We start from the raw sequence: 13,836 nt of genomic DNA, 5'->3' as shown, positions 1-13,836 counted from the left end.
CTGTAGGCTTACAAATCTGCATCCAGATAGTAGATGATGATATTGCAGTTCAGCAGATTGGAGTAGAGTGGAAGCTTCAAAGACAGCTTTTCCTCCTTCCTTCCTTCCTTCCTTCCTTCCTTCCTTCCTTCCTTCCTTCCTTCCTTCCTTCCTTCCTTCCTTCCTTCCTTCCTTCCTTCCTTCCTTTCCTCCCTCCTTCCTTCCCTCTCTCTTTTTCTTTTCTTCTCTCTTTTTTCTTTCACTCTTTCATTCTCTCTTCTTTCCTTCCTCCCCCCCTTCCTTTCAAAAGTCTCATCTCTGATGTATGCTTCAGATGCTCTCTACTTCGAGCATGTTGATTTATAGGGAGCAAGGTGCTATCTGCTACATCTGCTTCGAGATCCATGCTTTAGGATCTTTATTTTTTTTATTAATTTTATTAATTGACAAAAATTAGTTTCTTTCCCTCCTATCCCCCTCCTAATAAAAAGAAAAGAAAACCCTTATAACAAATACTCATAGTCAAACAAAACAGATTCCCACATTGGCCATGTTTTGGAATCTCTAAGTGCAGTAATGACTTGAGGAGAAGACTGGATGACTGGAAGACTTCCCTATTAGCTTAAGGTTAGGTAACAAAAATGATATAGAGGTTTCATCAATGGTGCCAGATACTGTGAGCTTGTCAGGCTCAGGTAGACAGGTTGTTGTTGGAAAAATAAGAAGCTGGAAAAAGAGAACTACCTTCTCAGCTAGTTTTAAAAGTGAAACCAAGGAATAGGAAAAAATTAACTTTTACAGGATACATGCCAAGTATCTCACAAGTGCCAGGGGAATGACCTAGGGTTATTCAGTGAAGCAAGCAATCAGAGGTCTTATAGATATGTCTGTCTGTCTATCTCTCTTAATCTTGAGAGCTCCTTATGAAATACCACCTCAGATTCCTTAGGCTTAGGGGAGGAGGACTAAAGTATTAATACACAAAGATCTTATCAGGAGGATAAAGGTGTTATTGATATAGCTGTATGTGTATGCTTATGCATATATTTATCCGATAGAAAGAAATACTGTATCAGGTACATTCTTCAGGGTAAGGAAAGATAGCACAAGTAGTTAGAAAAATCTAAAAAGGAAAATCTATCTTTATATACATAATAAGGGGTATGGAACTACAAACACTAAGCCTTGTGGAAAATATCACAGCAGTTAAAGATTATTAGCCCTGCCACAAATGTAGAGTCCATGGAGGGGAATAATGTATAATAAGGCTGAAAAAGGAAGGTGGAGTCAGTTGGGAAAGGGTTTTAAGTGAAAAACAGAGAAGTTTCTATTTGGGTGGTGTGGTCGGACCTGTGATTTAGAAAAATCACTTTGACAGCTATGTGGAGCATGAATTAGAGTGGAAAGAGAGTTGAGGCAGGGACATCCATTAGGCAATAGTGCAGGTAACAGGTGATGGAACGCTTGAATTAGAATGGTGGCTGTGTTGTGAATGGAGAGAAGGAGGTGTGAGATGCTGTGGAGATAGAATCAACAAGATCAGAAAATATCCCTTGCAGGAAGTGACATGAGTTCAAGGCCAAAGGAAGCTAGAAATTCCAAGCTATGGAGGTGAGGAAGAAGAACATTCCAGGCATAGGGTTCAGGCTGCATATAAGCAAAGGGGTGGGAAGGGAAATGCAGTGTACAAAGAACAAGAAAGCCAGTTTGACTGGAAAGTGGAGGAGATAAGGATAGTAATCTGAAATTATCCTAGAAAAGTAGGTGAAGCAACTTGTGAAGCCATTAAGTGACAAATAGAGGCGTTTGCATTTTATCCTAAAGGTCAGAGGGAGTCATTGAAATTTCTTGAACCAGGAAGCGACTTTTTTTTTTTAAGAATACTAATGTGACAGCTATGTGGAACATTGTTTAATGTTGAAGGGAATGGAGGTAGTTAGGAGGTCATTGCAATAGTCTAGGTAATAGGTGATTATCTAGGTATTTGGTGGTATCACCTGAGCTAGGGTGACAAAATTTTAAGTTTTAAAATTTTTGAAAAAAAAACCCAAATATAATAATAAGCCAGTATTTAAATAGTGCTTTAAGGTTTAGAAAGTATTTTTACTTACGTTATTTCATTTGATCCTAATAGGAACCTTTTGAGATAAATGCTAGTATCACCCCCACTTTACAGATGAGAAAACTGAGGCTATGAGACATTAACTGACTTGCCTATGGTCACATAGCTAGTTAGTGTCTGAGGAAGGAAAGGAAAAAAAGGAAGGAAGGAAGAAATGAAGGGAGGGAAATATTTTCAAGTGCATACTATGTGCCTTGCACTGTGATAACTGCATTATAAATGTGATCTCATTTAGCCAACCCTGCAAGATAGGTGATATTATCATTCTTATTTCCTTCTCCAGTGGATTAAGCAAATAGAGGTTAAGTGACTTGCTCAGAGTCACATAGCTAGTAAGTGTTGAAGGCTGAATTGGAACTTAGTTCTTCCTGATTCCAGGCCTAGCACTGTCCACCTAACTGTTCTACCTAGAATTCATTGAATACACCAATTAGCATGAAAACAGAGTCTAATGTCTGAAAGAAATTAGATATGGGGTGATTAGAAACTACCAATCTGAAATAAACACTTTACATATATAAAGGTAGCTGGTTTAGTGGTAAGAGTCCTATAGTCAAAAGAGATGGTTTCAAATCTTACCTCTGACACTAACTATATGTCTGTGGGTGAATCACTTAAAACTTTATTAGCCTCAGTTTACTCATCTGTAAAATGGGGATAATAATCCCTGTATCATTTACCTTTCGGGGTTATTTGTAAGGATCTAATGAGAAAATAGATGGTGCTTTATAAACCTTACATTACTATATACATTTTAGCTTTCATATTTTAGTTAGCACTTTGTAAATGTTTGTTGAATTGTTCGACTAAAAGTTAGGTAGAGAAAATATTAGAATTCCTCCTCAAGCTGTTGATATGCCTGATCTCAGTCAGTACTGCTGCCGTGTTGCTAAGGGTTGATAGGGATGGTGTAAATCTTTTTTTTGGTGGGGTGTAGGTTGGGGAGCAGAAGGGGGAATTCAGATCTGTAATTTCATTGGGGAAGGAATGCTTTCTGCTGTTGCAGGTCAGCTACTGGTCTGTCCCTTATAGTCTCAGAGTGTTCCTTGTGGGGCACTGAGATGTTAATGGACTTGCCCATGGTCACAAAGTCAGTATGTGTCAGTGGCATAGCTTATGACTAGCCTCTATACACTATGTCATGCTGTATCAGTAAATCTTGTGGGATGGTAAACTATTTGTGAGCAGGGGCACTAAGGTATACTGGAAAGACCAGCAGATCAGGAGATGTGGGATTTGAGTCTTGCCTAGAGCCATAAGTAATAGTGATATTTGTGCCTGGAATGGCATAAGCAGTGCCCACGATAAGCAGTACAAAACAAACACTCAAACCCACTTCTTCAGAGAGGGTAGAAGAGAGAGCAGGGCAGAGCTCACAACTACAGTACTATCCAAACTGAGCAGATGCCCTCAGTTTCCAAAGTCCCTTCCCACACACATGGCTGAGGTAAGACTTTGGGGCTCCTTTCTTCCTTTTGGGGGAGGGAGTGCATTTGGGTAAACCATGACTATCATAGGGGAAAGCAACGGCTTGTCTGTGCCATCGTCAGAGGCACCCAATCTCAACACCTTTGTTCCCAATATTTTAAGCTTTGGCAGAAGGTTATAGTCCTTTGCCATCCCCTATAGGACAGAGGAGGTATTACTAGCTCATGATCATGGATGTGGGTGAACAAGGTGGGCGTGAGGTGAAAGGGAGAAATGGGGAAAGGGTGTTAGACTTTTCCTTCCCTGCCCTTTGCGAGCCCTCTGGGTATAGTGACATTTAGTCTAGTAACAATGTGTCGTCAGAACTCCCCCCTACTCCCAACCAGTGTGTGGCTGACATGGTGAGTGTGTCTTGGGGTTCTCTCTGGCAGAGACCACTCATTGGGAATAAGCATGCTAATCTCTACTGTTTCTGTAATGCCAAAAGATTGCAATTGCTCCTAGTCCCATCAAAGGACAGAAAAAAGTCCTAGTCCCCATTCTAGTTAGAGATCCGATCATGCTTTCGACATTTATTTAGCTGTGTGACCACAGATAAGTTGCCTTATCTTTCTGAACCAGGGTTTTCTTCTCTGTATAATGGGAGACAATGATACTTGTTCAACTTACCTCAGGGTTAACTCAGAGGAACGTGCTTTGTATGCCTTACAGTGCTATATATGTGTCATTATTGTTGTTAAGTTGTGACCCCACTGACCATAGCAGCCAATACTGTCCAGAGGTTTTCTTGGGAGAGACACTGTCATTTCCTTTTTTAGTGTATTGAGGCAAACAGAGGTTAAATGACTTGCCCAAGATCACACAGCTAGTAAGTGTCTAAGGTCAGATTTGAACTCAGGTCTTTCTGACTCCAGGCCCAGTGTTCAATACATCGAGCCTTCTAGCTGCCTCTTTCAAGTCATTATTGCTATCCTTTTATCTCACTTTTAAGAATGATGTTCTAAAATGTCTATAGCAACTCTCTTTGTCTTTGGTGAACAATTGGAAATTACAGGGATGCCCATTAATTGGGGAATGGCTGAACAAGTTGTGGTATATCAGTACTACTGTGATATACAAAATGATAAACTCAATGATCTTAGAGAAAAAAAGGAAAGACTTGCACTAAATAATGAAGAGCAAAATGAGCAGAACTAAGAGAACATTGTATACAGTAACAGCAATATAGTTTTAAGAATTACTTTGAGTAAATAAGTCATTTTGACTATTACAAATACCCAAATGAACTATAATGGACATATGAAGAAAGATGTTATCTGCATCCAGAGAAAGAACTGATAAATAGAAGTATGTATAGAATAATTTTACACACATACACATATATATGTACATCTATTTGTGTCTAATGTCTCTAGGTTGGGGGAGGAGAGAGAAAAAAAGAGGGAAAATTTACATGACAACTTTATTATATATTTAAAAGGAATAGTATGTTGTACACAATAGATTTGCAGTTTCATGTTCAATCATCTTTTTAAAAATTATACTACATTATGGAAATGCTTATTTTATTCCATAAATTTAAAAATAAATAAATGGGAGGGGGGAGAATGGTAATGGCATGTGTAACTATATATAAAAAAGATAACTATGGGAATCAAATCAGTTAACAAGTATTTATAGGACAACTAATGATAAAAAACAACATGTTTTTATAGTGCTTTAAGATTTTCAAAGCACTATATAAATAGACTTTTCACATTACAGCCCCCATGAGTTAGGTAGGACTCATTGGATGCTTGGACACTATTTTGTGACTTGACTTTCATTCAAATAAACCTAAACTTGAAAGTCTATACTACTGGTCTCCTTTAATAGAAATGTAGGCACTATGGATATTACAGTCTTAGAGATTTAAACACTGAGTGACCTTGGCTAAGTTTGTGACCTCTAATGAATAGATAGTAAACTTCTATTTTTTTTAAAACCCTTTTTAAAATCCAACACATCCACAAAAAGAAATATAGACATTTTGATAATTGTTTTTATTGTTCCTATATTGTTTAAATTTTCTCTTCTTTCCTTCTCTTTCCTTTCTCCGAGAGCTATCCCCTATAAAAAAGAATTTTTATAAAAGAAAAAAAAGGGTAAAACTTGTCAACACAAAATATTCTAACATTATATACAGTGTTCCTTTCATAACCCATGGAACCTAGCCTCTGCAAAGGAATAGCAAGAATCGTCTTTTCATATCTCTTCATTGAGGCCAACCTTGTCTTTCAAATTTCTCAACATTCAGTTTTGTTTCATTGCTGTTCTTTCCTTTAGATTATTGTAGTCATTGTGTGTGTATGTATGTATGTATGTATGTATATACATATACACATACACACACACACACACACATATTTTCCTGGCCCTGCATACTTCAATACGCATCAGTGTGTGTAAGTCTTTCCATGATTCTCTTTATTTGTCATGCTTGTTTTCTTAGAGGACAATAATATTCCATTGCTTTCATGTACCACAATTTGTTTCACTATTCCCTATTCAATGGGTATCTATTTTGTTTTCAGATCTTTGCTACCACAAAAAAAAAAGTGCTATTATAAATATTTTGGTGCTTATCCCTTTCCTTTTTTGTCATATACCTTAGGGTATATGCCTAACAGTGGAATCTTTGCATCAAAGGATATGAGCATTTTAATAACTTTTTGCATGATTCAAATTGCTTTTCAGAATGGTTGTACCAATTCATAGTTATACCAACTAGTGTACCTGTCTCTCTACAACCCCTCCGAGGTGACTATTCTCGTCTTTTGTGTCTTTGCCAATTTACTGATATGAAGAAAACCCTCAGGGCTGTTTTGATTTTATTTGCATCTCTCTTAAGATTAGTGATTTGGAGCATTCCTTCAGATAGTTAATAGTTTTCCATTATTCTTTTGAGAAGTTTGTTCAGATCTTTTTATTATTCTCTTTTGTGGGATGTCTTTTGGGTATAGTTAGTTGTATATAATTGCTTGATATCAAACCCCTACCAGAGATATCTGACACAAATATTTTTTCTCAGTAAACTACTTCCCTTTTTTTTTAAGATGGCTTGATTTTGTTTGTGAAAAAAAAATTAATTTCATGTAATCAAAATTATCTACTTTATCTTTTGTATTTGTGTCTATTCCCTTTGGTTAAGAATCCATTCCCTTTCCATAGGTTTATGATCTGCTTCCCTCCTAAATTTTTTATAGAATGATTCAAGTCACATATCTATTTGAATTTATTGTGCAATATAGTGTAAGATATTAATCTAAGCCCAATTTTTGCCAGAATGCTTTTCAGTTTTTTTCAAGATTTCTTTGTCAAATAGAGAATTCAGAAAGATGGGTCTTAATTGGGCTTAGCTAGTGCAGGAAACAGTGTGACCTGAAGAAAAAGAATAATGTGGTTTCCATTTCTGTCTTAACTACTAAGCTACCATAGGATTCTGGTTATATCCCTCACTGTCTCAGTCATTCCCTTGGTAAAATGGGCCAAACAGAACTTCCCCGTAAATAATGGTTTGAAAAGCGCTTTGAGAACCTTGAATGTAAAGCATAATCATAGTGTAAACAAGTTATTCAAATATGGCGGATTATATGTATGGCAAGTCAATGTCCAGGATTTATCTAAGACTATTCCAACTTAAAAGTCCATTTCTAAATCAGATAAAAAAAATTCTCCATCAAATCATATGTTCTGATTTTTATTCAGAAAATATGGTCACCAAAATTGTAACACTGGACTCATGTAGACAGCTTTTTTAATTCCTTCATGTGTTTAGTGAAATACAAAACATAGGCATTATCCTTACTTTCAGCTTTGGATTTCAGCTTGAGTATAATTGAAGATATGTTTTTTTTTCTATTTTCATTCTAGAAAGCATCATCATTCATCAGTTACGGATGAACTCTAGATGAAAAACAATACCAAGCATATACTTTGTGTGTGCGTCTCCTTTGAACCCCAGCTGGATGAATATTACTTCCGCAGCCCTTTGCCATCACCATGGTCTTCTATGCTACTGATCACTAATGGAAATAATTTACTACTTCCAATGAATGTTTTGGGGGTAGAATTTTATAGCTTATGGCACCTTGCTAATATGGAAATGGGTAACAAGAGCAATACAGTCTCTGTGCCAACTGAATTATATTCTCCTATTTGCTAAACTTTAAGGTCCACTGGCACATGCTTGTGTTTGTTGTTGTTATTTGCTACATAATTTATTTTTTAAAGTACACTTTGTAATGTGATTTTTCCATTTCCATAGTCGATGGCACATGGAATTGTTGAATATACTGTCAATTCCTAAGAGTGTTGATATTTTGTTTTCAAAATTATAAAGAAATGTAATGCCTTTTTTTATTTTGGTTGAGCTAGGTATTTTTATGGAAAACAAGAAATAATATTCTGTACAATTTCCCAGGGTGAATTTGTAGATAAGACTTGAGAAGCACAATATCCTTACAGGGAACTTTTTTTTTTTTATATAGTGCTATGGTTCTGAATGTGGTTCAATACTAATAAATAATAGCTATGGAATATGTCCTGATTTCCAAGCTTGATTTAAAATATTTTCCACTATTTGTGGAAGCTGCTGTTACTTAAGAGTATTTTTTGCCAAAACCCCAAATTTGATGCTAATCACCCTGGGAAATGATACACCTAATTGAAGTGCGGAAGCTTAACCTGACATTAACCTGATATACTGTAACTTAAAAGCCAATAAAAGCATACCCCACTTAACTTGGTTCTGTGAAAATGTGGTTTAAGGCAGAATAACATTAGAGGAGGGAAAAGAATGTTACTGCTACTGAGGTTTCAAGCACCAGCTTAGACTGGATCATTTCAAACCACCTGATTTGCATCTCAGGGCAAAGGCCGAACAATATTACATGAGGGTTTCTCAATATTATGGCTGGGTTTGGTTACAGCGCATTATTGATGTTATTGCAAAATGACATTTATCAGGGCATGGTTACACAAGATATAAGCCTGTAGTTTCAGACTGACAATTGAAGTGTTTTGCTACTTGTGGTATGTAACGATAAGTATAGATAAGAAGGGACTGTGTGCTGCTAGCATAGCTTGGGTGAGGTCAACATTTTGTTATATCTTCAGAGCTTATCCTATATGAAAGTTTGAAGATGAAAAGTGGCTAAGTGTGATAAAAATAAATTAAGCACAGTTGCTATTCACTGATGGCTTTTGGGTAGGATAGATGATTATTATGACAAATCTTTATGAACTGTTTTAAAGCTGAGAGATGTGATTTCTGAAAGCAAAGACAATATACCTTACTGAAATCTCATTGTCAGAGCTGCTATTGAATTCAGTTTTATATGAAAATTTGCCCCAAAGTTTACTTGAAGTACTGACATTTCTGTTTTTCTTTAACCTTTGTCAATATGAAAACATTTTCAGTAGGTCCTATAACAAAACATAATATCTGGGAGCAACATGGAAGGAGAATGTACCTGACAAATTAAAAATCAGCTGAACATATTTCTGATTTTATCTATACATATATTATGTAAATAATAAAATATTACAGTTAAGGAAAACCTCATTTTCAGTGCCAGAAGAATAATGAAATCAAAACAAATAATATTGTGATGAGGTTATTTCTTCAACTCCCAAAGAATAGAGCCCATGATGTTATAGACTTGAAAGAAGAAACTCTTGCTAGGTTTGAACAGGAGAATTTGGAAATTCTATGACAGGGACAGATTTTTCCCTTATATGGATTTAGAGAATGAATAGTTGTGCCTTATAGAAAATAACAAGAGAATCAAGTTCAATGTGTATTATATTACCAGGTGGCCATGTTATGTGTTTAAATAATTTTAGTTTTCACAAAGATAAAGAAATATTATGACACATTAGTTTTGGTCCAAATGACCACGATAGCATTGCCATAACTTGTAAAATTTGGACTGCTGGTCAAAATAATATTGTATATATGTGTGAGGTTGATATTGTTATTATTATGAGGTTTTGTTTTCTAAGGAAGTTGAATTATAATGATATTTCATTTTCAGAAGAGCTACATAATGTTGTTATCGCTGAGGTTTATGATTAAGTGCCTTTTTCTCAGATATTTATACTTCTGGTACAAAAATTTACTCTACAATGAAACATTGCATTCAGTCATAATTTAATAGCTCTTCCCCTCTACACCCATCTAACAAATACTATTGATTTGGTGGTGTTTCCATATGCTATCAAAAATCATATGGATCAAAAGAACAAAATTTCAAATCGTCTTCAAATCTTGTCATGTAGCATTGACTTTTCACAGAAATGCTATAGGCAATCTATACTATTTTTACCTAAAATGACTGTTCTCCTACTATATTTAGAATGCACTACATTATCCCAAAACAAGAAAGGTTGAGAATAATGGCTACAACCAGAAACAATTTAGGTAGGAGTTCATGTTTCTATCCATTCTATGATGAAAACTTCTTTATATCGAATCAGAATCTAAGGGCCAGGGAATTGAACCTGACTTAGTAATTTAAAAATTGAATATGTGTAACAACATACAGAATTAGCAAAGATCAGAAAGCTTTGTACAGTGAAACATATAGCAGTAGGATCCATATTTATGGGATCATAGATTTAGAGTTGGAAGGGGCCTTAGAGGCCATCTAGTCTAATGTATTTGACATATAACCCAACAAGTCCATGAATATATCAAACTATAACACCCCTGTTTAATATCCAGGTTACTCCTATGGAATCCCTTTTCCCACCTCCACCCCTACATCTGATAATATGAATAGTGCCCTTTGCTAGAGTAATCTTTCTGGGATACCCCAGTTAAGTTTTGAATCATGGGTATATGCCAGGCTATCTTTGATTATTCTTATTAGAAGGGATATATTTTTGTGGCTCCAAAAGTTTCTCTCATTATTGCTGGCATAGAAGGGACAGTAGCAGTTCAAGCTGTTACCATTCCCAGTACTTCTCTAGTTCTGTGTCTGTAGTAACTCTAGCAGGACAGGTGATATGGGGAGGAATTGTGGGAGCAGAAAAAACTTGAAATTCTCAATAGTGGCAGCAATAAAGACAGGAAGGTGATTGGAAGTAGAGGAAGGATAAGTTAGGTCTCCTTAAGAATACTTGTGCCTCAGTCTGGAACTGTCCTAGCCACACAAAACGTTGATATTTGTTATTAGAATCAAATATTAATAATCATCAGACTAGATAATGGTGCTTGTAAAATGGGATAATTTTTAAAGATCCCCCAATGGGATTATACCAAACTTTTCAGTTCATGTCGCCAGAAGCCTTTTTCTTAATTCATTACACAATGAATCCACTGTTGTACTTAATTCTTGAGATATTACAGAAAGAAGATGTCCTGAAATAATTCCCCATAGCTGCCCCCAATATATCGATAAAATATTTGTCTTTATGGCAGTTAGTAAATATAACAAATAGACCAAATTTCAGAATGATAGCCCTGATTACTCACATGTGAAGAATTTACGACAGGACTTAGGCTTAGGACAATACCAATTTGAAAGAAACATTAACCTGAATTGATGATGCAACATAACAGCTTAAGCATAAGCAGAGAAAGCTTGATCTGAAAAGAATTTCATAACCACCTAAAAGTACCATGTTTACAAATCAAAGAAAGAAAAATACAAAAAGAAAAAGCTATAATAAACTCCCAAAATTAGGAGGATTTGGAGAAAATAATCTTACTTTTTAGACTTTGATATTTGTATTTCTCAGATTTTCAAGCAGTTAGCCCAAAACTCCATGATTTCATGAAAGCTATTTTATTTTTTACTTAGAAAAATGCTATAGGCTCATTCATTTTGAACTGAAACATTCAAGGTGCCATAACATGCTACATTTATTTTCCAGTGTTATTTCTTGTATATGTTATTTGGGAATTTTATCTTATTATTTGTGGGTTTGGTTGTTTCAACACTGCAGATTTATAGCCTATATTTTGGTTTAAAGAATATGAGCTAGATTTTTCCACACAAAGAAGCTTATAATTTGATCAAATATGTTATTAGGATTTGTGGAGATTTAATGTATTATCAGAAAAGGAATACATTTGAAAAAGTTTGGAAGTACATTTTATTTTCCTAATACTTGTAACACAATGTACACTTAATGTTGCCTCCTTTAAATTGTATTAATTGAGAAGTTTGTTATTTTCAAGTGAAAACTGTTAAATATGTGCATTTATACTTATCTTTTATATGAATGCAATATCCTGCCTTCAATTCTTCACTGACTATTGAATTTATTTAACTAAGACATTCGGAGAGTTAGTTATCAAGTCAAAAGTACCAGTTGAAATCTCACTAGAGTGTGAGACAAATAAGGTTTGTAAAGCAAATGCATTGTGCAATATTCCTTTTGAGTTGGAACAAACTTCATAGAAAATAAAACCACGTTTTAAATGAGTACAGAGCCTCCTCTTCATTTAAAATGTGGCCCTCTCCTTTCCCAAGACACCAACTAGCACTTGGCTCACCCCAAACTACCCCCAAGTTCATCCTATAAGTCTGATTCTACTTACAGACCAGAGTTCATAAGCACCTACCAATGTGTTTACTACTAGTCACAGGGAAGACAGTGGTTCTGAGGGAAAAATTTTAAAGAAATAGCATATTAAGAAAATTAGCAATAAAAATTTTCTCCAAATAAATATGGGACATACTCTTCCCAAAGCACACGTACCGTCAGTGAGAAGAGTGTGTATACCTAGGGAATATAAGTAGGTGTGTAGAGAACTGACACATACCACCAAAGTTGCTGGGAGGCCAGGGACTCATAGATGTCATTATGCTGCTTCCACTGGTAGTAAATGATGTGTAATTTCTGCTTGGAAGTGTTCTATTGGTTTCATATTCACTGCTAGGTTTTGCTTTTCTGGACACTCTACTAGATGCTGGTCACAGTCCTCAGTTGAGGTGTGACCTTTTCCCCAGTAGAGCAAGACTGAACTCTACCATCTGTCATTTAGCTTAAAACCCAGAGACTTGAGACATTTTAGGGAGGTAGACTCTTCACACACTTGATATCAAACTAAGGAAAACCCTCCATATGGTATTTCTTCATTAAAAAAAAGGGGGGGATCTATCAGTTCATATAAACTTATCTATGGGCAGCTTTCTTCTCCAGATGGAGAGTCTTAGACTTGAGAGACTAAGCTTTTTTAAAGCAGAAAGCAGCTACCAAGCTAAGTAGAAAGCACAGGCATTCAGTCAATATTTCAATGGATCTGGGGCTGAACCACAGTCCTTTGTTCCATACAACTATATGACTTAGGGGTAGAAATTCCCAAGCCCCTCTTTGATTTAGGATGTGAATAAATTTGAGCCAGAACAAAGGCTATGTGAAGGAGGCAAAGTTGTCATTCTCCACTAACCTAGCCCATATTTCTGCATTTGTTATGTATAAATGGACAGCAACAAGCCTCCAATGCTTTGAGCCACCTTACAAAAATATTTGCTTTTTGGGGCAGCTAGGTGGCACAGTGGATAGAGCACTGGCCCTGAAGTCAGGAGGACCTGAGTTCAAATGCGGCCTCAGACCAAATACTTGACACTTACTAGCTGTGTCACCCAGGGCAAGTCACTTAACCCCAGTTGCCTTAAAAAAAAAATTTGCTTTTTTAACTTCTGCACTCTCTTACTTATTACAGACATGCTACCCCTAATCACAGAACAGAAGCACAGCTATAACAGGTTTGGCAGGTCAAGCTAGTCTAACCTCAAAGGGCCTCAGAATCAGAGAGTAAAAAAAAATGTTCATTGAATGTACACAGGATACAGAGCACTGTGGGAAAGTACAATAGAAATAGAGCTGGTCCTTTGAAGGGTTCGTATTCAATCTAGTTGGGGAGAATGAACACATGAAAAGAACTTAAAAATATGCCAGCAAATAGATTAAAAATTAGATGTTCCAAAGCACTAGGGAAAACAAGGTAAAATTATGATCAACAATATTGGGTATTAATAGGGCTTAGGAAAGAACAGGATTTTTCTGCTGTTTAAATTTATCTTACTTCTATAGTCCACTGTGGTGAGTAAAATTCAATTAAGGTAAACTAAGGTATGTATTCTCTAAGTAAGATAACAGTTTATTAGCAGGGTGGGAACCTACCAATAGAATGGGCCCAATGACTGCCTCAGTTAGCTAAATGACTCCTAGATCAAGATGCAGATCCTTTTTATAAGCATAGAACAAAGAACAGAAAAGGGTAGGTAAGGTAATAATACAATTAGTTATTG

The 13,836-nt window shown here is 35.9% G+C and overlaps 1 protein-coding gene across 6 annotated transcripts in view; it reads left to right on the top strand.

Annotated features, from left to right (window-relative positions):
- Nucleotides 1-12,004, top strand: part of FILIP1 (filamin A interacting protein 1) — a 256,692-nt gene extending 244,688 nt beyond the window's left edge. For all 6 annotated transcript variants that reach the window (XM_027852878.1, XM_027852877.1, XM_027852872.1 and 3 more), the window contains one exon: nucleotides 7,442-12,004. Coding sequence is in view for 1 of the 6 variants with exons in the window: in XM_027852877.1 (XP_027708678.1) it covers nucleotides 7,442-7,482 (41 nt within the window). In the remaining 5 variants the exon portion in view is untranslated. The remainder of the gene's footprint in view (nucleotides 1-7,441) is intronic.
- The last annotated feature ends 1,832 nt before the right edge of the window (nucleotides 12,005-13,836 follow it).

This window comes from Vombatus ursinus, unplaced genomic scaffold (genome assembly GCF_900497805.2).
Source record: "Vombatus ursinus unplaced genomic scaffold, bare-nosed wombat genome assembly UNPS02009835.1, whole genome shotgun sequence".
NCBI classification, from domain to species: domain Eukaryota; kingdom Metazoa; phylum Chordata; class Mammalia; order Diprotodontia; family Vombatidae; genus Vombatus; species Vombatus ursinus.
The sequence above is the reverse complement of the archived record's forward strand: the minus strand, read 5'-3'. Positions and strand labels throughout refer to the sequence as shown.